A 27,414-nucleotide genomic window follows, 5' to 3' on the forward strand; every position below is an offset into this window, starting at 1 on the left:
CATTTGTCTCCTGCCTTTTGCAGAAGGAGCTGGCATCAATATTAGCATTAAACTTTCATTTTCTTCCTGCTAAGGAAATTATGGGCCCTGCATCCATGATATCACTGGAGATCTGGAACATCATATATTTGCACAGCTGGCCATCCAGCTGTAATGCTGGAAAAGAGGTGCCAGGGCTCCTTCCCCCTTCCAGCACTGCACTCACTGTGACATGTGCCAAATGCGGTGATGTGGTGATGTCATTGAGCCAGACCCTCCTTTTGTCCCTCCCTCAGTGCAGTGTTAATTAAAATGGTCTTAACCCCAGTGTATGCCTGGTAATGGCATTAGCTAATCAAGCAGGCCTCAGCACATCTGTCCTGTCAAAAATTACACATCCACGTGCTGCCTGCCCACTGCAGTGCATGGAGGCTGATTTTGGGGCTGTGAACCTAAAGGGCAGCCCATCTACTTGGGCTGTCATTGTTTTCCAACTGTGAGACTCCCATTGCAGAAATCAGAGGAGGGATTTGATTTTCATGGTGGGGGGGAAATTGTTGCTTGGTGGTGGCTTTTGCCTTAGACAATGTCCCTGTATCCCATCAGGGACTGAAAAGCGGGAGTAGATAATTTTCTATAACTTCAGCAAGGAAATTAAGATTGGTTCTATAGATGAGGTGATGTCAATACCTGCACAGGTGCAGCAGACCAGTTCAAGAAAATGAGTTGGTGGGCAGGTTTAACATGGCAGACTCTGTTATATGGACATATAACCTGTAACTCCTAACACTTCTCTAGCAGTAAAAGAAACTCACTAGAAGAACTGTCTGAGCTTTTGAAAGGTCTCTGGGAACTTACAGATTGTTGTGATAGCTCTTTTTTTCTCTTCTCTTATCAAAGATGCCTGCATGCTAGACAAAGTTGAACATGACATGACCTCACCCCTGAAAACCACAACAGGGGCAAGTTTTGCTTAGGCTCTGTGGTGAAAGAGGAGACAATGCCTAAAGATCCTTTTCCCTAAAAAAGCTTGGAATCATGGAATCACTGAAGGTGGGAAAGCTCTCCAAGATCATCAAGGATCACCAGCCTTTGACCAAACATTAGCTGCGAGCTAGACCAGGCACGAAGCTCTCAGAGGGATGCTGAGCTGTAGCTGCCACTTTGGCAGTGCCCATAGCAAGCTCTGACAGTGACAAACACTTCCATGGCACAGATAAGTCCTAATGCTCCTTGAGACAATCAGGCATAAAGGGCTGCTCAGGATGAGCACAGCAATATCCCAACTCCAGCCGGCTGTTTCCAAAGCTGCAGCCCCGGAGTGGCGGGCAGGGCACAAACCTCCCTCCTGCTAATGGCTCACGCAAACACCTTCCCTGTGAAAACACACTGCTCATGCATATTACTCATGTGCAGGCTGTGGACCCTGAAATAAACACCGGCATGAGACCTTTCTCCTTTTTAATGCCTTTATTAAAAGTGATCAGCTCGGGTGGTGAGAAGCAACAGGTCCGCACTCACACCGCCCTGCTCCCAGGAGTGACACGGAGGAGGAGGAAGCGTGCAGCTGTGTCCACTGGACTGTGGGCAAAGCTGGGGTCTCTGTCCTCATGACAGCATCGGAAAACCCCTTACTCGTTGCTTCAACATTCGACCTCCTCAGTGTAGACAGCATCTTAAGGTTAGAGTGAGGGGTAAAAAGGTCTTGATAGATACTGGATTGTGTTCCTCACGTCTAGCCATCACTTTGATGCATCAATTTTGTGTTGGCTCGTTGTTTTAAGGGTTTTTGGCTAGGGTTGGTAAGGGGTCTCTCCCGTTGCATGCTGGATCCGATGTCATTTGCATGTCAACTCAATGTCTCTTCACCGTCTGGGTGCCATCCTCCAGGAAGCAGCAGGGTGTCACTCGACAAAGGGGGGAATTCTTAACCATCAACGACAGGTAGTTAATGAAAACGACAGGTGATTACAATAACAAACAGTTAGAACTCCACCCGGGCAGCAACTGGCCCAACCTGTTAACTCTGCAACCTTTTAAAAACAATGGGCAGCTGTTTTACTTGTAACAGTTCCCATATTCTTCCTGGGGGTCTTTTTGTCGTTTTTTTTTCTGTTTGGCTGTTTTTTTTTGCAAATAAATCTCCTCTTCCTTCGAGCCTGTAAATGAAATACACCAGTCCAAGGGATGCTTAAAATGTTGCCGAGCACAGATCACAACTTTTTGTGTTTATTACAATAATGTACCCTTTTATGTTCTATTTATAGTCATGGGAAGGTGAGATTAGGAAAATATTGCACTATGTTTTTTTCTCAATGCAATAGAGCTGATGGAAATAAAGAATAGTTTTTAATCAGTTTTACATGAGTGCCCTGCATTTTGCTCTTTTGGTTGAAATGGTGATTAAATTTCTTTCTGATGATGTTTTGAGGGAAGAGTGTTATTGTGGAAAAACATTTGATGCTCAGACCAGAGTTACAATATATTTTTTGTGTCTTTTGAATAAATGCAGAGTAGAATAGAATAGAGTCGAGAATAGAATAGAATAGAATTCTAGAATAGAATAGACTAGAATAGATTAGAATAGACTAGAATAGAATATAATACAATACAATACAACACAATATGATACAATACAATACAATACATATGTGAATAGAATAGATTAGTGATGTAGTGAGGGAGAGATAGACACTAATAAAAATATGTAACTGTTCTGATGCACCCATCAAGAGGGAATTTTTGCAGCATTAGTTGTGAGAAATCCCATAGTTAGCAGTCAGTTTGTGCAGGATAAAATGCTGAAAGTACAGCCTCTCCTCTAGCTGATAGGTCTGAGGTTGAGATGCCATCGCTAGATCATGAACATCACGTTGTATGAAGCCAAAAAGGGCCATCAGGGTGCATCGCTTGGCCACAGGCAAGGTTTTGTAATTTCTTCCAGTTCCTTCTCTGTCGAGCCAACCAGGACATGTCCTTCAGTAAAGTAACCTGTTTTCAAGCCTCAAGTCTTGTTCCAACATCAGTCATCAGCCTAAGAAATGTATGTCTAACTACAGAATTATTGTTATTTGAATCTGTCTAACTCTGCCTTTTGGCCATTGGATCTTGTGATGCCACTTGAGTGAAAGGCACTTTTTTAACTTGTGTGTCTCCCAAGAAGATATATGTGTGTGTAAATAAAGCTATCACTCAGTCTACTCCTTGGGAAGATAAATAGATAGTGCTTTGAGACTCTAATTTAAGTGTTTTCTTACCTATTGTCAGGGGGCTTAGGTTGGATATCAGGGAAAGGCTCTCCCCCAGAGGGTGCTGGCACTGCCCAGGCTCCCCAGGGAATGGGCACGGCCCCGAGGCTGCCAGAGCTCCAGGAGCCTTTGGGCAGCACTGCCAGGGATGCCCAGGGTGGGATTGCTGGGGTCTCTGTGCAGGAGTTGGACTTGATCATCCTTGTGGGTCCTGTGGGAGACTGGAAAGATTGATGTCCTGTTGAGTGAGCTTTTTTGGGGCCTTCCAGGTCTCTTCCAATTCAGGACACTCTGTGATTCTCCTCACGATTTACCATTTTGTCTTTGGTAAAATCTCCATAACAACCAAAATGCAAAATTCCTGGCTGTAGCAATGTCCCAGCTTCCATACAAATATCTTATCAGAGCAAACAGGAAAGCGTGCATTGCATTGACGTGTGCATAAATGAAAAGTGGCTCAACAGCTTTAACACTTCACACAAATTCATCTGCTCTATGTAACACATGCTCATGCGTTATGGTAGGGCAGGCAGCATGTTCACAGAGAAGTGTTTTATTTGCAGCAAAGTCCACCCTAAACCCAGTCCCTCTCTGCCCATGTAAAGTGTCTCCAGCAGTTCTGTTTGATGTGATGAATTTCAACAGCTGGGTTCACTACGCCCTGTCCAAGAGATGGGTTTGTTTGGGCAGTGGGTGCATAGATCCATCTCTAGGGTGTGTTTGTCAGCTCAGGTTTGGTGATGACTTGGATCTACAAAGGGTGAAGGCTCTCTCCTGTTGTCCTGATGTTTCTTTTCTCTTTCCACAGTGTACGAGGTGGTGACAGTGACAGGAGATGTCCGGGGAGCAGGAACCGATGCCAACGTCTTCGTCACTCTCTTTGGAGAGCACGGCATCACTCCCAAGACTCATCTCACCAGCAAGTAAGTGTCTGAAAGGAAGTCTGTATCTTTGAGGCCTGCTCTTCAGGGGCTGTTAAAGCATCTTGATGAAACATAATATCATGCTGATGGGTGTGGAGGGAATAAATCTATACAGTATTTTAAGATCACCAGGGAAATCTGAATTTTTGCCATTGCGTATTTCGTACCCAATCCGTTGCAAACCTGCATTCCCTTCTGTAGGTGGAAATCCATGTTACATAAGGCTCATATTTGCAAGGTGTGGGGATATTTGCTTTTCTTAGAGCTTAATTTTGGAGCTCCCAAATTAGGAGCTGAGCATATTCATTGCTTGTTGAAGTGGGCATGATGGGCTGTATTCCCATGCCTAGATCCCACAGAGGTCTCCATGCTAGTCAGGTACAGACAGAAGTGTCCCTGAATGATTCTGAGGAGTAACTCAGTGGGTTTGAAGTAATGTTGATAGATAACCACCTACAACCAGCCATAGGAAATCTGAGGCAAGCAGAAACGGAAGAATTTAAGCTGACTCCTAATTTAGACTGCTCCCATCCTATCTGCTGTGTGCCTTGCTGCACACCACTGTAGTTGCACATCTAAAGGTGGCCCTGCTCTATTTTCCTCCAGCTGATGTCAACACCATCCTATGGATGCATCTTCTCATTCCTTATCAGCATGTTGAACTTAGTAGGAGCTATATTTTATAAGAACCTATTAAGATGCTTTTGACTAAATAGCTTTTTTTCCCCTTTTTTTAATTTTTTAAATTTTTTTTTTCTATTTACAAAATGAGCATCAGGGTCAGCAGGTGCTCATTTCCCATGAAATTAAGATGACTTTTAACAAAGTACCAGCTCTGCATGTACTAATCTCCTCTTAGCCAGGCAATTGCACTAAGATAAATCAGAAATCCCTTCTCCAGAGGGTCTGGGAGAGGCTGTGTGTCTCTGTTCTTATTGTTTTGGTTTTCTTGAAAATGTGTTTCAGAATTATTAATCCTGTGCTAATGTCACACGGTAACTTCACATTTTCTCCATTTCTACAGCACCGACAAGAGGTACCTGAAGCTATTTTAAATTTTACCCTCAAAAGAGCTTCTCTTCCCAGTGAAACACCTCAAACATGAGAGTCTGTAAAGAAAATGATATGGGAATGGTAAAGAAAATACATGAAATTTCAGCCCTGTTTGCCATATTTCAAATTCAGAAACCAGAGCTAGGAGAAGGAGTTCTATTATACCAGAAACACCAGGGAGAGCTTCCTGATTGTATATTTTATGTCTGTGTGAAAAGCTTTGGTTTTTGTTGTGTGATTTTCAACCAGACATCCCATCAAACTTTCAAAGTGGAATGTCCTTTTCTTTGATGTAACAGAGAAGGAAATGAGGCAAGGACCTAAAAGGAAACATGGTTCCATTGCAGGTCAGTGACAGAGCTGGGAGCAGCAGCAGCAGCTCCACTGGGGGAAGAGCTTCTATCCTCCAAACCTGCCCTGTAGTATTTGGCAAAGCCATCAAAGCAACATCTGCTTTCCAGGGAGTTGTCCTGTGGTCAGCACTTACATAAATAGCCATTTCATTGGGAAAGCATTTGTCTGCTCGAGGCTATGGGAAGCACCCAAATATTACCCAAAAAAAAATGATAAATAAATTCTATGCCCTTTAGAGAAGTCAAAATATGTCCATCAGCTGTGGCATTAAACATGCTGCTGGCAGTGCAGGTGGTCTTTGCTGGCACTTGGGTTAATGCCTCCTCTTTCCTCCTGCTCTCACCACTTTTATTTTGCGAAAGGGAAAAAGAAAGGACACACAGAGATTATTTTAGGTTGCAGCAGCAGCACTCTGAGCTTGTTTAGACCTGAGTTAGCCTTTTGGGCTTGGTCCCTGTTGCTGCAGTGAGCAGATGGCTGAGGTGTGGAAAGCAAGGATGAAAGGAGCCAACCTTCTGCAGTTCAGGGCTCTTGAAACTGGTCCCGCAGGAGGTGACTGCTAGAACCGCAGCCACAGCTTTCCACTGGGGGTTTCCCAAACATCAGCAAAATTTCTGTGTCTCTAAGCAAAGTCTGGCACTTTACAGTGCTCCATCGAGGAATGGTGAGGAAAAAATCCACTCTGGACCTAGGAGTGCCTTCAGACCCACCTAATTGATATTCTTGTCTCCTAATTATGAAGAAAACTGTGAAATAGTCAGTTTGCCCCTCTCCTCCCCAAACTTGTTATGCAGCTTTGTGAATATGGCAAAAGGATGGAATCTCATGCATCTTTCAACTAAATGTTTACACGAGTTCACTTATGACTGCAAATGCATGACATTTTATAGGTGTTTACATTTCCCCATGTATGACAGACAGCTAAATTATCATGCATTGCCTAAAGATGGTACTACCACTTCGCCTTCTGGTTAAAATGGGCTTTTTCCTGTTTCTTTCCTGACTGTGTGCTGATAGTGAAAGACATGACTGTTCAGGTCTTTTTGTCATGGGCTGTAAGGGGAAGACATGGCAAGCTGATGAATTGTTCTGTGTTTTTGACGCTGGCCAGCAATATGGTAACTGTGAAAGACACAAATCTCTGCCATGACTGGTCAGGAGGAGCATCCATTCTGGAAGTGACAGCACTCAAAATCTGAGCCAAGAGCTGAGTTCAAAAAGGGGGGGCTACAAGAAAGGACATGGAGTGACAAGACAAGGGGGAAACTGCTTAAAAATATCAGAGGGCAGGGTTAGGTGAATATTAGAATGAAATTCTTGGGCTATGAAGATGGTGAGGCCCTGGTATAGGCTGCCCAGAGAAGCAGGGGCACGGATACTCCAGGCCAGGTTGGATGGGGTTTGGAGCAACCTGATATAGTGAAAGGTGTCCCTGCCCATGGCAAGGGGTAGAAGGAGATGGACTTTAAGGTCCCTAAGGTCCCTTCCAACACAAAAATCTTGTGATAATGTGATTTATTTTCGAAAAGAGGTTCAGGCAAGTAGTTGAGTGTGGCTGGGATGACTCCTCCTTTGCAGTCTGTCTGCCCGTTTGGGAGGACTCTGGCGCTGGCAGACTGCTGCTTGGGCCCAGAAGCTCTTGGCAAAATCCCACCTCAAAACCCAACCCATGCAACTCTTCAGTTCCCCATCCACCACCCTGCACCAGGTACAGCTCAGCCAGAAGCTAAAAGCACTACCACAAATTAATTTCTTTCCATAGGCACCATCACGGACACGTGGGTGAACACCAAGGCTTTGCTTGGTCGCATTTTGGCAGCTGTCAAAACTTTTCCCACAAGTGTGAATTAATCCTCTGTGGTCCAACTCTGAGCAAAGAATGCTCCGCAGTATTTTATTTCTCCATGTTCATGTGCTTCCCATCAGGCTGAGGCTTGGGAAATAGTACAGCACTCAGCTGGGAGTGCCACTGCTGGCTTCACAGTTTTTAGTCCAAATCCATGTTTTCCTTACTAGTGTGACTTTTCAGTGTTAGGCTTACTTGGTCCAGTTGGGGACAACTGCAAATAATATCACAGAGAGGTTTTTAACTTGAGGAAAAAAAAGAAGAAGGAATTAAGAGAAGATTTAGCAGCTATGGTAATGTAGAAGAAGGATGGAATAATTGGTGACAGCCGTCTTTCTGCTGAATTTGATGACAGTACAGAGAATTTTTTTTAAATTTCTGATGCTGAAGACAATTAATTGGCAGTCACTTCTACCTGATTTTGGGTGACTATACAGAGTTTTTTCTGTTCCTTAAGTCACCAAATACATATGAATTGCAGAGTATGTACAGGGTAGTCTTTAGAAGATGGTAATGCTTGTAACCCTAATACAGTTAAGGTAAAAGCCCAGTGGAAGAAGATCTAAATTTGTTTTTTAACCTCTCTGGAATAAATGAATAAATACAGGAAAGAGAGCTTATTTACTCTGAGCAGTTAATAAGTTAGGAAGGGTTAGGTAGTTGGTGCAGAAAGCTGTTCAGGTTAGGGAGGGAACAAACCCCAAGTGCAGACGGGGAAGGATTCTTACCTTGTTGCCAAAATGCTGCTTCAGTGAGGAGCTGTGATCCTTTTCCTTTAATGCCACAGGAGGTTTCCCATTTTACAGCTGTTTATGTATCTGCCTGTGCCCTGATTTATGTCTGTACAATTCTGCAGCACTTTCAGTGCTCTCTAAAGACTTAATGGTCTGGGACAGCGTTAAGTAACAGCATATTTTGGAGTCTGTATTCACTTCTGAAAAAGAAGCTAAGTGGGGACTTTTTTCCTCTCTCTTGATCAGCCTTATTGGACAGCCTATGTCTAGTATTTCAGGAATAAAATGCCTGAGAGAGTGCTTAGACTGAGGTGTTGAACAACCTAAATGTAAGAGTGAGTATAACTGGCATATGTACAAATTATAATCCACCAGCAGCTATGAACACAGCAGCTGGTGGTACAACTACAAGGAAGGTCAAGCCTTAGAGAGAAAAACAGGATTTTGCTTAAAATAGCCAGACTTTTAAGAGAATTCAGCTGTTAGAACCAGGTCCCTGCTGATCAAGTGCCAGCTGCATTTTTCAGACTGTAAAATCTGGCCACTTTTCCCCTTGGGATGAGAGTAAGGTGTATTCCTGGAACAAACTCAACCATTCTGTCTTGCTCAAAGCCCTGCCCCAACTCACGATGAGATGAAATGAGATCCCAACTCATTAATGTCAGTCTTAAAAATGCCTGAGCTCATTCTCATTGAAATTTAAAAATACTTCTCCATGAGAAGGGGATGAAAATTTTCAACAGACTAAAATTTACCTCAATCTGGCAAAGTGAATGTAATTAAAAATGTTATTTAATACTGGGAAATACTGAGCAAACTTTGCACTGTTCTTGGTGGCACTGTTTGCTTTGCATACAGTTGCTCTAGAAAATAATAGCCAAACTGCAGATAACTAAGACACCCCCATGCACAGCAGTGGGGTTAGAGAGAAATTATCTTTAAGGTCTCTTCCAAACCAGGACATTCTATGAGTCAATGATTTTATGATAAAGTATAGCTAAGATTATCTAAATTAAACACCACTACTTTATTTTGCTTATGCAAATCACACCACCAAAGATGAAAATATCTGATATTAAGATGATGCTGCTCCATGCAGTACACAGTGAAGGAGCACTTACTCAATGTCTTTAATTAAAGCTGTCTGAATCTGTACCTGGAATGCTTATGGATAAGGCAGAGCCTGCGTGTCCTATGGCACTTTGTAAAGTTTTGGGGTGAATTCAGACCCCCACGGTTTTGGCCTGGTGTGTGGCTCCTGGCTGTCATCACTCTGCTACAGCCCTGAGCAATTCATCCCATCCAATTAAACCCTTTCAAGTGGGGCTGTTTTTTCACCAATTTTTTCAGTGCCTGCTGAAGCAGGATTCATTCTGCTGGTCGATAATGTCCTTGCTACAGACACTGGCAGTGACTGTGCTTTTCTGCTGGTTTCTTTTCCATCTGGAGTGGTTTTGGACGTATGCTGCCTCACGTGGTACTCCCAGCCACCTGCTGACTGATGCTGTCAGCTTCATGACAGCAGCCTTGGCTAAATATTTGCAGACCAAACTCCCTGGAGTATTTGTTGCTCCAAGGAGGAGGTTAATGATGCTGCTATTGGAGCTCTGTGCTAAGAGCTGCTCTGGTTTGAACATATGGGAGATTTTTTTGTTTTTTTTTTTTTTTGTAGTTAGTTTGTACATGACAATGTCCTCTCTCCAGGAGTGATCGATAGTGGATGTGTAGGGAGGGACAGAGGGATGAGGCCAACACATTGTCAGCATTTTTCCAATACCTTTTGCATCTTCTGGCAAGATGCCATCTTAGCCAGAGGCCTGATAACACAGGTTCACACAGCCTGTAATGTGTATTAGACAACCTGACGATGAGGGAAGCTGTCTGTGCTTTCAAGCCAGGAAAACAACAGGGACAGACCAGTGCTCATCCCTGACACCTTTTCATGGCACCCTTACAGACAGTACTGGCTGAAGGGTGGAAGGGAAACCTTACATGGAAACAGGACGTGGAGAGAGAACACTCTAGCAATTGCAAATATATGGGGAAGGGAGCAGGGTTCATTGTGTGGTTTTGGGAAGAAATTTCCTTCCTGTCCCTCTCAATTCAGCTCTGACACACATTCAATTCTGGGGACAGCTCTGGACCCTCAGGACAAGAGAGACCCTGAGGGGCTGGAGCGTGTCCAGGGCAGGGAACGGAGCTGGGAAGGGGCTGGAGCCCCAGGAGAGGCTGAGGGAGCTGGGCAGGGGCTGAGCCTGGAGCAAAGGAGGCTCAGGGGGGCCCTTGTGGCTCTGCACAGCTCCTGACAGGAGGGGACAGCCGGGGGGGTCGGGCTGTGCTCCAGGGCACAGGGACAGGAGCAGAGGGAGCGGCCTCAGGCTGGGACAGGGGAGGTTTTGATTGAATATGGGGGAAATTTTCTCCACCAAAAGAGCTGTCCAATGCCAGAACAGGCTGCCCAGGGTGGTGGTGGCAGTCCCCATGCCTTTAGGGTTTTAAAAGCCACGTGAATGTGGCACTTTGGGACATGGGTCAGTGGTGGCCTTAGCAGTGCTGTGGGAATGGTTGGACTTGATGTCCTTGGAGGACTTTTCCAACCCAAATGATTCCATGATTCTGTGGCATTCTACACTGCCCACCCATAGTGCATAAGAAACTCCCCTGACCTAGCAGGTGAACCAAGTAGCATTTATTTTTTCCTAGAGAGCGTCAGCCTTTAGGATGGTTTGGGCTGTGCGACCTTCCAAAATCATCCCCAATACTCAGCTCCTCCAACTGCTGCTAAACATCCATGGCAGGAGCAGACAGACCTGTGGGCAGAATTTCAGGGAGATGCAACCAAGAACTGACTCTCTCTAATGGTTTAATGAAGCATTTCTAAAATTTTGTTTGAACTGATATACAGAATAACGCTTTGGGCTTTGTGCAGCCCTTAATCCCTGGCGCTTCTGCTGGCAGCTCTGTGTGTACAAGGCATTTTCAGGTAAAACACCGAATGCAAAGGCAGTTTAAAGGATTGTTAAGCAGGGATTCAAAGCTAAATTGGCTTAGGTTACTCCATCACTGCTGAAGGTCATTATTTTTATGCCTCTGCTGTGATCAGTATCCAGGTTTTCTGTCTGTTCTTAAGAACTGACCTGTGAAAAGGGTGCTGTTAGCTGATCAAAAGGGAAGACTGTTATCTACAAACACTCAAAATTTCAATTTCAAATGTGACTTTTATTTAGGTGGTGGGTCAACTCTTTTTAATTCACCTTCATTAAAAAAATTTACTTGTACAAATGTTTGTTTTATGTACTTTTGCAAACAAAACTGCATTATAGAGGCTTTCTGGTTATCAACCCATCAAGAAGTGGCAAAACTCTCATAGCACTGGCTCTGTTGTCTGTGCCCATGGCCTGCAGAGGAGATGAATACAGGGATTTAAAAATGCTACACTCGAATATGTACCAGTTCTTGCAGACTTTTAGCAGCACCACTAACCCAACCAGGGAACATAGTGTTCTGAAGGATTGTACATTTGCAGAGCCACAAGCAGTGCAGCCTGCAGGCAATTACTCAGCTGAAAAAAATCTGAAAACAGCTTCAAATTAAAAAATATGAAATTAAATATATATATATCTATAAGAATTTTGTATACTAGTCTTTGATGAAGCTCCTTGGATGTTTCTTACAAAGCAGTTGGGAAAAATGCTGCAACAGAACATGGAAAAAATAGAGCTTCTAGAGCGAATCAAATATGTCAAAATAAACAAACCCAACCAAAACATATTTCTGGAGTTGCTCTGGCCTTTATTTCAGATTAATGACAGAGCTCTAGTGAAATTCAGAAGATCCTTATGGTCTAAAATCCCTGGGTTTGAACCCAGTCAAGCCTGAACATTGCAAATTTAGTGCTGCAATTTCCAAGTCATATTTTTCCTGCTTTATTTGTCACCAGGGCTGTGCAAGCCAGTGTGCCTCATTGTTTGGTGTAACAAGTTCCTTATGGTAATCTGGCTGAGAATGTCTCATCCTAGTCCTAGCCTGGACCAGACTGACATAGCCCAGCTGCAATTTCTCCTTTTCTTTCAGTCTTTCCTTTTTTTAGCCTACATTTCAGTGTAGCCATTCACTGTGGGATATTCCCTCACTCACTCCCTCCCCACGCAGTACTAGAAGGAAGGACTGGATTTTTCTTTCCCATTGATGCTACAGATCCATCTCAAGGGAAGAGACTTGTCAAAACTCTTCCTACCCTTCGACAGCAAGTCTTCCCAGGGGTTTGACTCCTGGGCTGTGTCACGTTTTCCAATGCTTCCCCAAGCTGTTTAGGGATGCACTGTGCATCTGCTCAGTGGGCACTTTTGGATGCCCTGCAGAAGGAGGTTTGCTCCCCAGCATCCCCCCCAGCGAACAAGGGAGCCCAGCACGAAGGCAGCAGTGCCACAAACCAGCAGCCAGTGGGACTGGTGCACTGGGAGCTTTGGGCTGATTATTCTCACTTAATACTTCCATGGCATCTCCGTAGCAGTCTGCAGCACTGCATCGATCCCCGAGCCAATGCGGGGAGAAGCTGCTGTCATTACGATGCTCATTCAAGCCTGACAGACTAATTGCCTTGCACTCGCTGGCTGCTTTCACTCCGGCAGCCAGGCTGGGGGAGGCTGAGCCGGGTTTAATTGCCTCTTGTCTTCACGGCAAGGTTAACCATTTTAGCCTTTTCGTACACTGGTGTTGCGCCTGGCACGGGGTGTGAAACAGCAGAATGGATGAGGAGGAGGAGGAGGAAGGCTGGGCATGGTTTTAGCAGAACACAAAATGACCCGTAAGCAAGGCACACACAGGTCCTTCAGCAGCGTGAAGAGCAGCAAGCAAAGCCAAACCCCCTTGCTGGGATTATTAATATTCATTAACTTTCTGCGTGCAAACGTCTTGTCACCGTGGCTTTGGGCTGCTCGAGTGCTGTGGTTTCTTGTTCGTTTTAACACGGCTTCTGGGTTTTGCTGTGTTTAATCATCCGTAGCCATGCTCAGCAGCCCAGGGGAAGTGGGGGCCCATCAGGGAGGGCAGGTGGGAGAGGATGCATCTTCAGAGCTTTGCCTTGATGTTATTCATAGTGTTTTCATGGAAAACACGAGCTCAGAAAAGGACAGAGCTGCTTGCCAAGGATGATGCTGCAGGCTAGAGGCAGAACTGGGAATTAAGTTCTACATCCCCTGACCTGGGCCAATAGACTTTATATTCTTGCACCTGTAAAATACAAACTGCAGATGTAACACCTCCCCAAAAAAGTCAAACTACTTCCTGCCTACAGTTGTTTTACTTGGAATGAGATGGAAATTGTGGGAGGAAGCACCAAAATTTCAGTACTTGTTTAAAAAAGTGATGGGCCATGGGCCTGGAAAGTTGGATGTGGTTGGATGCTTTTATCTCTGGCTGAGTCCTGGGCAGATCTGTGGCCACACAGGGAACTTGCTGGAGCCCTTTGCCCCACCACCAGGAGCAGGTCTGCTTGATGCCAGAGGCTAGGATGACAGGAGAGGATGTGTCTGGGAGTGGGACTCTGAGACAAAAAGCACATTGTGTTTCCCCCCAAAGCTTCTGCCTCAGCTTCTGGAAGAACTCTTGGGAGTCTGAGAAGGAAAAAAGTCTGCTGAATGTCAGTACCTAGAGCATCCAAAACCTGTCACTGGGGAGAGGGCACTGAAAACTAGGTCTTTCCAGCATTAGGAATGACACTTCTTTATCCTTACACACTAGCACTTGCGTGCCTGCTGTCAAGGCTGCTGGTTTTTCACCATTCTTTTTGATGCATGTGCATTGCAGGAGCAGCACGGCCTTTGAGAGGAGCAAAACAGATGTGTTCCGAGTGAAAACCAATAACGTCGGACAAATAAAGAAAATAAGGTATACCTGCACAACGCTGCTACCACAACATCTGCTCTGTGAGGTGCTAATAGGACGACAGGCTGTAGAGGTTTAAGCATTGCCATGTTTTATTCATTATTCCTTAACGTGCTCCCATCAAGGTGAAGTTAAGGGGTGGTAAAAGCTTGTTTACTGCCGAAGATTTGAACTGAAGTGTGAAATCACCTACGGTATTGCTTATAAGTATCCATGCTCCCCACCAAGAATTGTATTTCTGTCGTATGCAATCATGGGGAAAGATGTTTAGGACTGTTTTTATGTCCCGATGGAGGTAAATGGGGTTTGCCATCCACTTTTGCTAACTTACTGTAATGTAAATGATAATTATTATGTTTAACCGCTGTCTGACTGACTGATAAAAAACTTAAAATTACTAAGTAGTACAAAGAAAGCTGGGAAGAGGTGGTTAAAACAATGCAAGAGGAGAATAGAGCAGGAGGGGTACTGGGTGGGAAGGGAGTCCCTTATGTTTTAGGTATGCAGTGCAAGGTGAATGAATGCATATGTTGAATGAATGTGGAGGCATGTTTGTGAGTATCTCCTTGCAGATAAAAGATTCACAGACTCACCTGTGATCTCTGCCCATATGGAAGGTTGTTATTTTTAATATACCCTGTAAAAGCACATAAGTTCCTTGAAACTCTTTGGATAGTCAGCCATAAACGGGAATTGTACAGTTGCTCTGGCCTCGCCTAGTAAATAATTTTCCGCAGAATTATGGTGCTAGTAGCCAGTCTTAGCCAGAATACTGAAACAGGGTTGTTCTTCCTCTAGGATCGAGCATGACAACACCGGGCTGAACGCGGGGTGGTTCCTGGACCGCGTCATCGTGACCGACATGAACAGACCCCACCTCCGCTTTTACTTCCCCTGCAACAACTGGCTGAGCAAGGAGGATGGGGACGGGCTCTATGTCAGAGACCTCATTGGCAGCCTGAATCCCATGGATGTCCCCAAAAGTAAGGTTTTTTTAAAAAAAAAAAAAAAAACACAACAACAAACAACTTGGCTTTCTGGTGCCTTGTGGGAAAGGACAGGGTTGCTTTGAGATGATCTCATCGCATAAAAAGTAATTGTGTAGTCTAAGCTAATTTGAGTTTTCTTTATAGTCAGTGGAGAGAGATATAGGAAGATGCAAGATGACTCAAGAGGGTAATTTCTTCTTCCAGTGTTAGATCTGAAGTTCTAGGGTGGGATAAATCACTGTTTGGAGAAGCTCCACTCATTCCTCGAGTACTGAGGGATCTGTGATGACAGCATTAAATTAGATTGAATACCTACATGTAGATGAGAGGCATGCTACCCTGGAAGATGTAGCTGGTACCCCTGTGTGCTCCCCAGAGAGGCAGCGTGGTGGCAGTCCTGTCCATAAAGTTAAGTGTTTCCAGTCTCTGGTGATGTCCTGCAGGATATTTCCACAGAGGACCCAACCCTTTCACTGTAGCTCTGCACCAGTTTTGCTGTAACTCCACACTGGTTTTGCTGTATGTGTCTATAATACCCAGGCTGAGCTGGTGACTGTTTTTTTCAGCATGGTTTTAAGCTAATGATGTTGAAATGAGGCTAGGACACCTTGCACACCAGACATGTACTCCCAGATTGGTACCAGCGTGGTGGCCACGCAGGGATGTATGGTGCATGAAACGTGAGTGATCAAGATGTGAAAGAGGAGCCAGCAAACCAGCCTCAGGTGGGATGTCAGCACTCCATCTGCAAGTGCTAATGAGGAAACAAAGTTGTGTGTTCCTGATAGACTCACCAGGGCACTGCTTCTTTCTGGGAGCCTAATGTTGGGCATGGAAGGAAAGGCCATCAGCTACAGGTCTACAGGGAAAGAGAGCTGTGTGGTTTGGTGCTAAAAAGAGGAAACTTGTGCTTTTGCCAGGATTGAATCTTATTGAGAATAATTAGTAGGCCTCTTGCAATAGTGTTGCTGACATTACCACTTAGGGGCAATTATTTGGTAAAACAAATTTATTGACAGAATTAAGCAGTGCTGTGAGCATTGATAGATGCTTTAGAAGGGCAAAGTATTATTATTTTTATTGAGGTCATGTTAACAGTGAAAGAATACACCAAATTGACCCGGAGTTGCTGAGTAATTTTGCACTGTTGAGATACAACCTTCTAAAAGAGTGCTGGTATGTTGAATATGTAAACATTAAAGGATGCTGCATGTGAGCTAGTATGCACAAATAATATCCATTGACAAGAAATGCATATTGGAGCATTTTAAAAATGCAGACATCCCTAGGGTGGCTGCCACAAGAGAATGAGATAACGTCTGGAGATGTTATCTGCCAAAAACCCACCCAGTTACAGTTACTGGGGCTGTGTATGCTGAAGTATCTTGCTACTTTTTTAATCAAATTGATTTGTGAAATGGAGAATCTAAGGACACTTGAGGGGCAGGAGGGCTCTGGAAGACAAAGTGTGTGAGTCAAACCAATGTACGATTAAGGAGAGGTTCCCTTGAGGAGGAAGTCAACCATTCAATCTTAATAGATCTTTAAAAGACACAACACCTTATCCAAATTTATTAGTGCCTCTGCCTGGGAGAAATGATTCAAGGGAATGTGTGTGATTTCTTGCATCCTGTTCAACACCTGTCTCACAGCAGGAAAAGACTCATGGGCTAAACCCTCAGCTGGTACAGGAGAGTGCAGTTCCAATGAAATTGCTGGAGCTGCTTTGCCTTTCACAAGCGGAACAGCCAGTCCCGAGCGCTCTCTCTTCTGGAGAAGCGGCTCTGGGATATGGATGAACTGCTCTCCACGTGCTTGGCCCGGGATAAATATGAGTAAGACCATCTCCCAAGCGTGAAAGAAGAGATTTAAGCTGGCATTTGTCAGAAATGCATCAGCTCTCACCGCCTTTATCAGAGATAAAGCCCCGCTGCTGAGCAGCGCGGGCTGGGCTGTGCGCGAAGGCGGGAGCTGGGCTGAGGCCAGAGGCATGGGTGAAGGGTTGGATGCCTTCCAGATGGCAGGTCTGAATCTGTAAGAGGAGAGGGTTAGCTCAGCTATCTCAGGTTGCAGTTCCCCTTGAACCATAATTAATGAAAGATAAACATCCCCAGACTGCTGTGGTGAACTGTCAGCTGCAAATGTAAATGTATCTGAATTAATATGCCTCCCTCCGGATCTGTAAAGGTCTGAAATGAGATTGTGATATGATTTTTGTTGTACATACAAGTCATTTGCCCTGAATTTGATTGGGTTTTAGGGCATTTTGTTTTTTCTTTCCAATGGATTAAATAGTGATGTTTACTCTTTGAGTATTAATATTTTCTAGGCCCCTAGATAATGAAAAATTATGTAAGTTTATGTAAGGAAAGATAAGTAATTCCCTCCTAAGTCTGTGTTCCCATTAGCAGTTCAGTACCACATTCTTCTCCTTTCTAGTTATGTCTCTTCAATCACATCTTCAATCCATTTATTACTTCAGTTTTTCTTTGTAAACCACTCAGACACTGCTGTTGCCAAACTTAGCTTCATGCTTTGCTTTCATGCTCCATTTGCTGTCACAGTCAGGAATGTTTTTGGAGGGAATCAAACAAGTTTCCTCCAGGTTCCCTCTCCTGCAGCACCCTCAGCTTTTGATCTTCTCCCAGAGAACTTTCCCGTCTTTGTCATGAGGATTTACCTTCCTCCTTTGAACTGCTGGGACCTTCTCTGTGCTTTGTGTGGGAAGGATGTGGGCTTGAAAAAAATAAACTCCTTTTCTTTGTCTTTTTTTTGATTCATTGAAAGGGCATCTGAAGCCTATTTGAAGGGGGGCTGTTTGTGCTTGTACCAAAACTGACTAAGCTATGGGCAGACTCGGTCTCTTTCTTGGTGAGGAGCACAGGCCAGAGAGAAAATTCCTGCAGACTCTGAGTTTTGGAGAGGTTAATTTTAAGGGAAAAAAAAAAGGGGGAAAAAAGGGGATAATTTAAAAATGCAGAAAAGAATGTGTGGCAAAAAAACAGTCAAAAAAAAAAAATATATATATATATATATATGTGTGTGTGTGTGTATATATATGTATATATACATATATGTATGTGTGTGTGTAAATATATAAACATATATAAATATATATATGTATGTATGTATGTATATATAGTGGAAAAAATGGACACACACACTCAAAACCCAAAAGAAGAGTACTTTTCATCATCCAAATAGAAGTACCATGGATGTCTGACTTGGCAATTGCAGACACCTGAGTGATTGCATTTACTTATCCGAATGAAATGCCTCCTGTCAGGTTCCCAGTGGGATGCCACGCATTTCTCAAGGAGAACAGGTTACGTCTTAAGTGTTCCTGCTTGAATGACCCTCTATTCCCTGTATTCACATCCATGGCATCATATGCCCACAGGCCTTTTACAGGGATAGTGTCACAGATTCTTATTTACCCAGCAGCTTCTATTGGCAGCCTGGATTAATTTACACTACAGCTATTAATTACAAGGGAGGGTTATTGTTCAGCTTTGTGCTGCTTCACTTGAGTTTATGAAGCCTTAGGATTGTATGGCTGTGGCTGAGCCTTTGTGCAAGGGACAGGCTCAAAACTGGAGCCAGGAGCCGGTTTTCCTTTGAGTGTTGCCGGTTTTGGATCACTCTGAGGGTGTCTGATGTCCTGCCAAAGTGGTGGGGGTGCATTCATAACAGCTTGCAGCTGCACTGGGAGATCTGCTGACCCCATGGAGGTGTAAAAGGACATGAAATTCAGAGGTCAGCTCACAGAATCACAGAATCCTTTATGCTGGATTCCAGGATCACGGAGTCCAACAGTTTCCCCAGCACTGCCCGGCCCAACACTGAACCATGTCCCCAAGTGCCACATCCACATGGCTTTTGAACCCCTTCAGGGTTGGGGACTCCCTGGACAGCTGTGGCAGTAACTGAAGTCCCCAGCCCCTTGTTTGATTCTTGCAGAGTGATCAGGAATCATTTGTACCACTCAGTGGACAGATCCCCATGTCCCCCACCCCATGGTGACTCTCATTTACCTGGACCTTGCCAACCTTTGCCTCATGGTCTTCATCCCTGCAGGTGGGACACCAAGGTTGTGTCTTCCTCCACCCCTATGTGTGATGAATACAGCTTTTCATCACCTGGCTGGCAAGCAGGGAGCCCTGAGAGCTGGTCTTCATGTGGGTTACAGGGTTTCTCAAGACATAATACCAAAGTATATCTGCAAGGCTGAGTTTTGTCCAGATTCATAAAAGATGCTGAAGTTCGGTCGGGTTAGATGACATGTTGTTTATCCAACAATAAAATTCTTTCCTCGGGGGGTGACCACAGGCATTTAAGGCTACTCAGCTGCTTGAGGCTGGTCTGGGCTCTGTGCAGGGTAACCTCCAGTTATGCTCAGAACAAGGGAAATAGATATTGGCTGTTCCTGATTTCCCTTGAAACCTCTCACTAATCAAACAATGCTCTGTACATGCTTTACTCTGAGAAAGCAGAATAATTAATTTGCAATGGGGATGTTCCCTCACTTGGTCCTTAAAATCATGTTCAAGAGCAGGGTGAGCTGAAAACTAATTCAGTCTCTTGTGCAATTCTATCTTATGTTAACCTGTCAAATTTTGGTGAAGTCTTTGCAACCTGCCTGTTGCAAATGAGGTTGAGAGGCAAGGACTGGTTTTCATCTGGCTTTTTGGCCATCAGCACCCTGAAATTATTTAGGATTGGACATGACAGATTATAAATGTGCTTGGGACAGTAGTTCATGTCAAACTCTTCCAAGGCTGAATATTATTCCCAGTAGGACAGAACTGCATGTGTCACACCAAACTGAAGAACTACTTCTATCTCTACTATTTCTGGGTAAAGTTTAATCTTATTTGGCCTATTAATAATGAAAGTGAGGAGCACATTGGTGTGGCACACATCCTTGAAGGTGGAAGAATTCCAACACAGCTACATTGTGTTTAATTTTTTCATATTTAAATGTGCTGAAAATTGGTCATCTATTGTTATTCTTTATTATTATTGCTATTGTATTAAAAAAAAGGATCACAAGTGGAGAGCAAATATAGCTGGTTTTTATCTGGGAGTGGGTCTTTTACAGTCAGACACAACATTTCTGCTTTGCTGAAACAAGAAGCAGTTTTGAAAGGGAAAGTTGTTGGTTGTGTCAATTCTGGCCTGATTTGGGGCTGATACATGGTGCATCTGAGAATTTGCATGGATATATCCCAAGGGTAATGGCTGTGGAGTCACAATGAGCAGCTGGGAGTTGGATTCTAGTAAAGAGGTGAAATTAGAGTGGTGAGATTTCCCTGAGTGCTCCTGCAGGCAGAGGGGGGGGGTCTTGCCTTTAAAGCCATTAGAAAAATATCTATGACAAAAACCATTAACCTGCTCTAGGTATTCTCTGAGGTTTTCAGATCCACTATGACCTAAAACTCATGCATTTGAGCTGTGAATGTGAGCTTACTCCTTTGCTCTTTGGAGGATTCTTGGGTTAAGGCTTCAAACTTCATTGTCCAGAGTTTAATGTTGGCTCTTGGCTGACTTGAAGGCTCATGAGCACTGACCTGGCTATGACTTGAGGAAACATCTGGAGCAGCAGGTGCTGCTGCACATGATTCGCTTTGAGTCCATGGCTAAATCCTTCCTTCCATCCTGGGATGTGCATGTCCTCAAGGGCTGGGCTGGATTGAAACTGAAACTGTGGCCAATATTTCCCAATGATATTAGAAGCTCAGGTAAGGAGCAGAATTTGGGGTGTGAGGCACCAGATGATGATGCCCTGTCAGATTTGCAACCTCATTTTATAAAATGTTGGGCTTGAAGACCAGCATTGGTCCCTCATGGATGAGACTTTATCCCTGGAGGGATTTAAAAGCTGTGTGGATGTGGCTCATGGGGACATGGGTCAGTGGTGGCCTTGGCAGTGCTGGGGGAATGGTTGGACTTGATGGTCTTGGAGGCCTTTTCAAACCTAAGTGACCCTTGGATTCCCCTGGGTTTTGTTCCAAAATGAAGTCACTCAATTTCATGCTGTTGGAAAATTTCATGACGGGAAAAATGCAAAAAGATAATTTCTAAGGACGCAGAAGTTGAGGAAGAGGGAATGAAATATTAATACGTGTTATCTTCTCATCAAAATGCATCTTTATTTGCTCTGAAAACTGGAAGTGTATAATCAGCACAGGAAAATGCAGATAAATATATTTATGAAATACATATGAGTTGTTTGCTTCTGAGTAATGGCAAGTACCCTCTGTGTGCAGGATGAGGCCTTGCTGCGTGGTGAAGCATTCAATAAACAAGGTTTGTGGAAGGAGTAATATCTTTTACCACCCATTTAAAACACTGGGAAAAAAATTGTCATGCTACCTGGCACACTGAGCATCCAGAAATGTCTTTTCTTTTTGATCAAAAATACTTCTTTTGTTCTAAAAAGGACTTTACTTTCCCTACAAACTTTGCCCAACTTATTGTCACTGTGTCCAAAATGAGGGAGCTGTGGATATTTTACTTGCCACACCTTTCTTTTTTCCTGTGTTTTTTTTCTCTTGGCTTTTTATTTTTTTTCCTAAAGACAGGCAAAAAGAATGAGAAATGGAAATGTAGAAATAAAAAGAAACACTAGTGGCTTGAAAAACACAAAAACTGCACAGAGACCTGAAACGGGACAGAAAAAGAGATTTGTAATTCACATAGAGAGAAAAGATTTTGGAGAGGCAAGAGTGTGTGGCTGGTAAATAGATCTCTGTGTACCCAATACAAAACAGAGAGTACAGCATGTTTTTGAAGACATGTGATAATTTTGACTAATTATGTCTATATATGGAAATTAATTCAGCTTCCAGTTTTGAAATGAAGTAACTTTTTTTAAAAGTTCTGATCTATTCAAAGCAAGACTGAAGTACAGAGTTAACAATATGATTTTCGACAATACCTTAAATTTATTTCACTCTTATTTCTGAGCAAAAGTGTTTAAACCAAGAGGATATTCTCAACGATTTCTTCAATTTTGATAATAGCAGATGTGGTGAAAGCAGAAAACAGATATTTCTTTTATGAAATATTTGCCTTTTTTTTTTTTTTTTAATGCACTGCCACCCTGGGGCTGAACTAATGAAAAATAATGATAAATCTTGGAGAATTAGATGAACAAGGATTTCTGCACCGCTGTCACAAGGTGGGTTGCCATGTGCTAAGCTCCATGCTTCTGCAACTAAACCACCATTGTCTCCTGAGCAAGGTCATTTAAAGCTCACTTCAAAAAGTCATCATCACTTTGAAGTCACAGTAGGAACATCAGTTTAGCATATCCTACAAGCAAAGCCTCCTGCATGTGGTAGATTGCCTCTCACAGGCCCTGCAGAGGGATGATCCAGGCTGAATCCTAATACATTAACTGTTTGGGTGCATGCCTTGCTTTCATGTAAGAGCTGCAGGAAATGGAGGGGAATCTCATGGTTTGTGGCCAGGGTGGGGAGGCCAAGGGGACTGGGTTCATCATGGGAGGGGCATGAACAGTGGCTGAGGGTGATGCAGTATTCGACAGAGCAGCACAATCAGAGTCACAAAATACCCCGAGGAGCACAGACCCCCAAGGAGCATCGAGTCCAAACCCTGGCCCTACACAGGACAACCCAAGAATCCCACCCTGTGCCTGAGAGCGTTGTCCAGACACTCCTTGAATCCTTTCCTTTTCCCATGCCTCCTTGAGTGACAGCAATAATATCTCTCAAGAACACACTTTTGGAGAGCTCTTGTGAGATTAAAGGAGTGCTGAACCAGGATCAAGGCAGCCCTGCAAGTTTGGTGCTCCCTCCGGTGACAGGAACCCCAAAGCCTTGCAAAGGTTCCTCAGCGTCTCTCCCCTGCTAACACCAGGTTTTGGCAGAGGTGCTCACAGCCAAAAGGAATGGAATCACAGAATGCTTTGGGCTGGAAAGGTCTTCTAAAGCTCAGCTATTTCAAGTGCCCACAATGAGCAGTCACATTTGCAACTAGACCAAGTCTCTCAGTGCTCTGCCAAATGCAAAACTCCTCCTTCTCCAGCACCCCCTGCTCCAGGTGTGCTTGTAATCTGCATTTCCAGTTTGAACCCTTGGTTAAAGATGCTGTTCCCCACCTCTGAAGGCACAACTCATTAACAAATGTAGCTGTCAATCACCCTTGAAAGAGATTAATTATGTTTGAGCTCTAAGCCAACACTTAGAATTTGACACTTTTCTGAATGGGAGAAAAAAGAAGTCGTCTTTATCTGTGCCATTGCTTTGTGCAAGAGCAGGACCCAGTTTTGAGACAGAACTGGCTGCTGGTGAGCTTAGAGGAACCCTTTTACAGGGGGTGCTTTAGGCTCTAATTATATTTTGCTGTGCAAAGCTGTCTCTGGGGTCCCTGCTACTGTGCCACAAAGAGGTTTAATGCGTGGGCTGGGTGAGTTTTCCTTTCATTTGTAGGGACTCAGCTGCTGGATACACAAGACCAGCAGGACATCTCCAACCAGAAGGTCACCAGAAGCTAATGTAGGAAGAAGTTATTTTATCCTGGTGGGATGACCTCTCTGCCAGGACAAACAAGAACTAAACTCAAATGTTTGCTGTGAATCAAGTGTGTTGGGAGGCCAGGTCCCAGCATTGTCCCCTAGCCATAGGCTGTCTGACATTTTAAGGATGCTCTGACCCAGAACTCCGTCACTGAGGAACTTGCTGTCAGCAGTGGTATAAAGGAGCTTCCACTTTGACAAGTCAGTCCCTTCCATCAAGAAGAGGTTTTGTCAGACAGCTCCTGGTGGGCTGGATTGACTGACTTGATCTGACAGGCAGGAACCAAGGCATCTGGGTATTAAACCACCATCCTGAGCTGGTGCAAGGCCGTGGCACACTCAGGTTGAAACTGTACCTCATCTGCAGGTCCAGAAGCCTGCCTCTCCCCCCAGCAACAATTCTTTTCATACCAACCACTAAAGTATTCCTTTTCCAGCAGCAATTCAGAGATGGTAGCAGTACCTCTCCCCAATCCCCCTAGCCCCTTTCCCCCAGCCCTTTCCCAAATCTGCCTGCTCAGTGCTGAGCAGCACAGGATGGATCTCCAGCACTGCAGCTCTCAGGAGCAGTGTGAAAACAGAGGGATAATTGCCAAGAGTTGCCTTATGAGAAGGATCCATCCCTGCCTACGGCTTGGTTCCTTGCTTTTAACCCCATGTGCTTTGCCTGTGAGGGCTGTGACATTTCCCAGATATTGGATGCTGCTGCCCTGCTCCACAGCAGGTCAGGCACATGGGAGGCAAGCACAGCTGGGAATTCACTGTGCCCCGCAGGAGGTGATAACCCCAGGTAATGAAACACAGTCAAATTGGTTTTCCTGCCCAAATCTCAGGTTTCTGCTGCAGGAAACTCAGCAGATTGTGCATAAACACACTATCTAATGCCCCAAATAATTGTAGATACAAAATTTCTTTAGGCATTTCCATCCTAGGGTGCTTCAAGTGACCATGATATCATATTGCTAAATAAATGACATTAACAGATGAATATCACACGGCTGGACAGTCAGCTGCAGGTTGCAGGTGGCAGGATTTGTCTGGGATATGCCCGTGCATTTTCCACATCTGGAGGCAGGACAGAGGCTGCACAAGAGCACCCAGGGGTGCTGGGTCTGGATGGAAATATTCTGGCCAGTGTATGGGGCTAATGCTGCACCCAGGATGGAGATGACAGTGGGGACAGCCTGGATGGGGAATGCTGGGGGCTAGCAGAGCAGCAGCCCCGTGCCCTTCATCCCCCAGGATGAGTCGGGAGTGCATCGCATTCACAGACAAAAACCTCTTGGCTCTCAGTGGAGAGAACCTGACTCCAGCCCACAGTGCAAAATTAACCTTTCCTCTTGTCTGTTGAAAGCTGAGGCTGAGTTAATCAGTAGCAGACAGGCTGATTGACTGCCACTCCTCTGCTAAATTAATGCAGTAGGGTCACATCAGTGCCACCCCACTGTCTCCCAGACATGGCATCCTGGCAATGCCTTCAAATGCAGACACACAACTGTGAAGAAAAGGAAGGTGCTGTTACCACACAGGGCATTTACACTTGTGAATTGCAATGTGAAAGTGGAAAGACAAGAGAAAATAGCTACTGCTCTTCCTACTGATTTTTTGTTGGCTGTTCTGCTCTTGGCATCTTGCAGTACGTGCCTCAGAAGCTGCTAATTTTGCTCCTAGGAAAGCTCCCCTCCCCGTGCCTGTGCTGCAGTGAGCCTGTGCACTGCTCGATGGAGGCACAGCTTTTATATTAACATTTTGCATGTTCTCAGTGCTAGGAGAAGCATTCAGGAGGAAAAAAAAAAAAAATCCAGGCAACATCTTGATCTGTGTTTTACAGATGAAGTCAGAGCCATGTACTGGGATTAAAAAAAAAAAAAAAAAGCCAAGTGGGTATTTTTGAAAAGATGCTTCTGCCACAGGCTTAAAAAAATTAAAAAATAGGGAAAAACATCCACCCATGATCAAAATGAAGAGTACTTGACTTATGGCAGATCTCTTACTGGCTGCAGTGAGAGCTTTTTCTTGCATGCTTTTAGCAGCTGAATCCTTGCTGTCTTTTTAAGAGGCAGCATCCCTTTCCATTTAAATTGCTCATCCACCATGTCACTCTGTAAGATGTGCTGATGTACGAAGCACAGAAGGACCCCTGAGCAGCATGAAGAGCTCCTCTCCTTGCTGCAGCTGAATGTCAAATTGCTTAGAGAGGGAGAAAGTGCTGGCAAAAATTCAGCATGGCTCAGGGTTTGCTTTCTGAAGATGGAGGAGCTGAAATTTTTTCTGAAAGCAGACCTAAGGGTCAGGTGTGGGGACAGGTTTGAGCATCCAGTTTCAGAGTCATTGAGAAGGAAAAAACCAAAAAAAAGGACCTTATGAGCACAGGCTAGGCATTGTTTGTGAAGCAGGAATGTGCTCTAACCTAAGCCAAGGACCTCTAATGCTCTTGAAGTAGTTTTGCCTACAGAAACACATCAACATGGAAAAGAGCCATGCCAGGGCATGCCACACACCACAGCCATGCTTATATTAGAGGGGACAGCATAAAACCCTCACAGCACAGCGCCCTGTGACTGCCACCAGTCCAAAGTGATGGCCCATCCCTGGGCTCAGGAGCCAGCTCTGCCACAGGGCTCCTCATGCTGACACTGAGAGCAGCACTGAGTGTGCACAGAGCCCTTGGGACCCCTTGGGGTTCCAAGCAGGAGGTCAAACTGTGTCATTCTGGACCTTAGATTGGAAATACAGCCATGCTGAGAAATCTTTAAAGGTTTTTGGTCTGGCAAGTAATTTCACCAGCATTTTCCTTGCTGGCCAGATGTGCCCTAGCAGTAGCCATGCAAGGTGCCCTTCCTGCACTGTGTTTGCTCACTTGCTTTTCATGGACTTGGTCTCTGCATATCTTCCTTGATGCTCTGCACGCATTGAGACATCCCTCTGGTCTCAGAGTCTCTATATCTCAGAGGCATAAAGCCTTTTCCTGCAAGGGGAATGTAAGCTAAGCCACTGTAGCTTGTCCTTTTGAGGATCCTGTTATCCTGTCAGGTTCTTCTGGCTCCCAAAAAGTGGAGTGGAAAATTAATCACTGACATCAGATTAAATATTCTAGAGGAGGTGCAAGGAGCAAAGCTGCTTGGAAAATGTGGTCTGTAATTAAAGACTGCAAGGTACAATGGGTCAGTTTTAGTTAGAGCAGCTTAGTGGCCAAGTAGGAGATGTAAATAGCACCATCCCCACACTTCGCTAATGCAAATGAACACTTTTGGTGTTCGTGTATCTCTAGCAGGTTGTTAGAGCTCTGTGAACTGAAACTAAAGAGTTAAAGAGAATCATTAAGGCATTTTCTCCCCTGTCTGAGCCCAGCTTTGTTCTTCTCTTTCTTGTTATTTAGTATTTGTTGCAGTTTTATCATTATTATTTTATTTGCCATGGCATGTTTTGCGATGAGGCGCCAGGGATGTCAGCTCGATTTTTAGCCTTTTCCCAGCACATTCATTAAACTGTGACAGGTGATTTTCCCTTCTGTTTGGGCTCTGCCCTTGCACTCCTCACCCTGGGAGTCGAGAGCATCGTTGTAATTCAGGGGATGGTCCAACAGCCGCTCCTCAAACGTTTGCTCTCACGTCCTCTGCCTCTGCGGGAGCATGTGCACCGGGTCTCTGCTGTCTTCTGGAATAACTTTTAATATGCACTGATTATGGGGGAGGAGGTGGGGGATCTGTTCTGGGAGTGGTAGCCCAGTGTTGGTGATGTCCCATAGTTCCTGAGAGAATCCATTTCTGTAGCTGGCTGGGAAGCGCAGGAAAGATTATCCCCTAACTTGGCACTTGCCAAAGGGAAAAAAAGTTTCAAACCAAGAATCACAGTTAATG

General features: G+C 44.5%; 1 protein-coding gene across 1 annotated transcript in view; it reads left to right on the forward strand.

Moving 5' to 3' along the window:
- Window positions 1–3,737: 3,737 nt before the first annotated feature.
- The window catches only part of LOXHD1 (lipoxygenase homology PLAT domains 1), a 134,129-nt gene continuing 110,452 nt past the window's right edge, over window positions 3,738–27,414 (forward strand). The window contains exons 1-4 of the mRNA XM_054517861.1: window positions 3,738–3,747; window positions 4,036–4,150; window positions 13,946–14,026; window positions 14,822–15,006. Of these exons, the coding sequence (XP_054373836.1) occupies window positions 3,738–3,747; window positions 4,036–4,150; window positions 13,946–14,026; window positions 14,822–15,006 (391 nt within the window). The remainder of the gene's footprint in view (window positions 3,748–4,035; window positions 4,151–13,945; window positions 14,027–14,821; window positions 15,007–27,414) is intronic.

The sequence above is a fragment of the Molothrus ater genome, chromosome Z, assembly GCF_012460135.2.
Source record: "Molothrus ater isolate BHLD 08-10-18 breed brown headed cowbird chromosome Z, BPBGC_Mater_1.1, whole genome shotgun sequence".
Taxonomy (NCBI): domain Eukaryota; kingdom Metazoa; phylum Chordata; class Aves; order Passeriformes; family Icteridae; genus Molothrus; species Molothrus ater.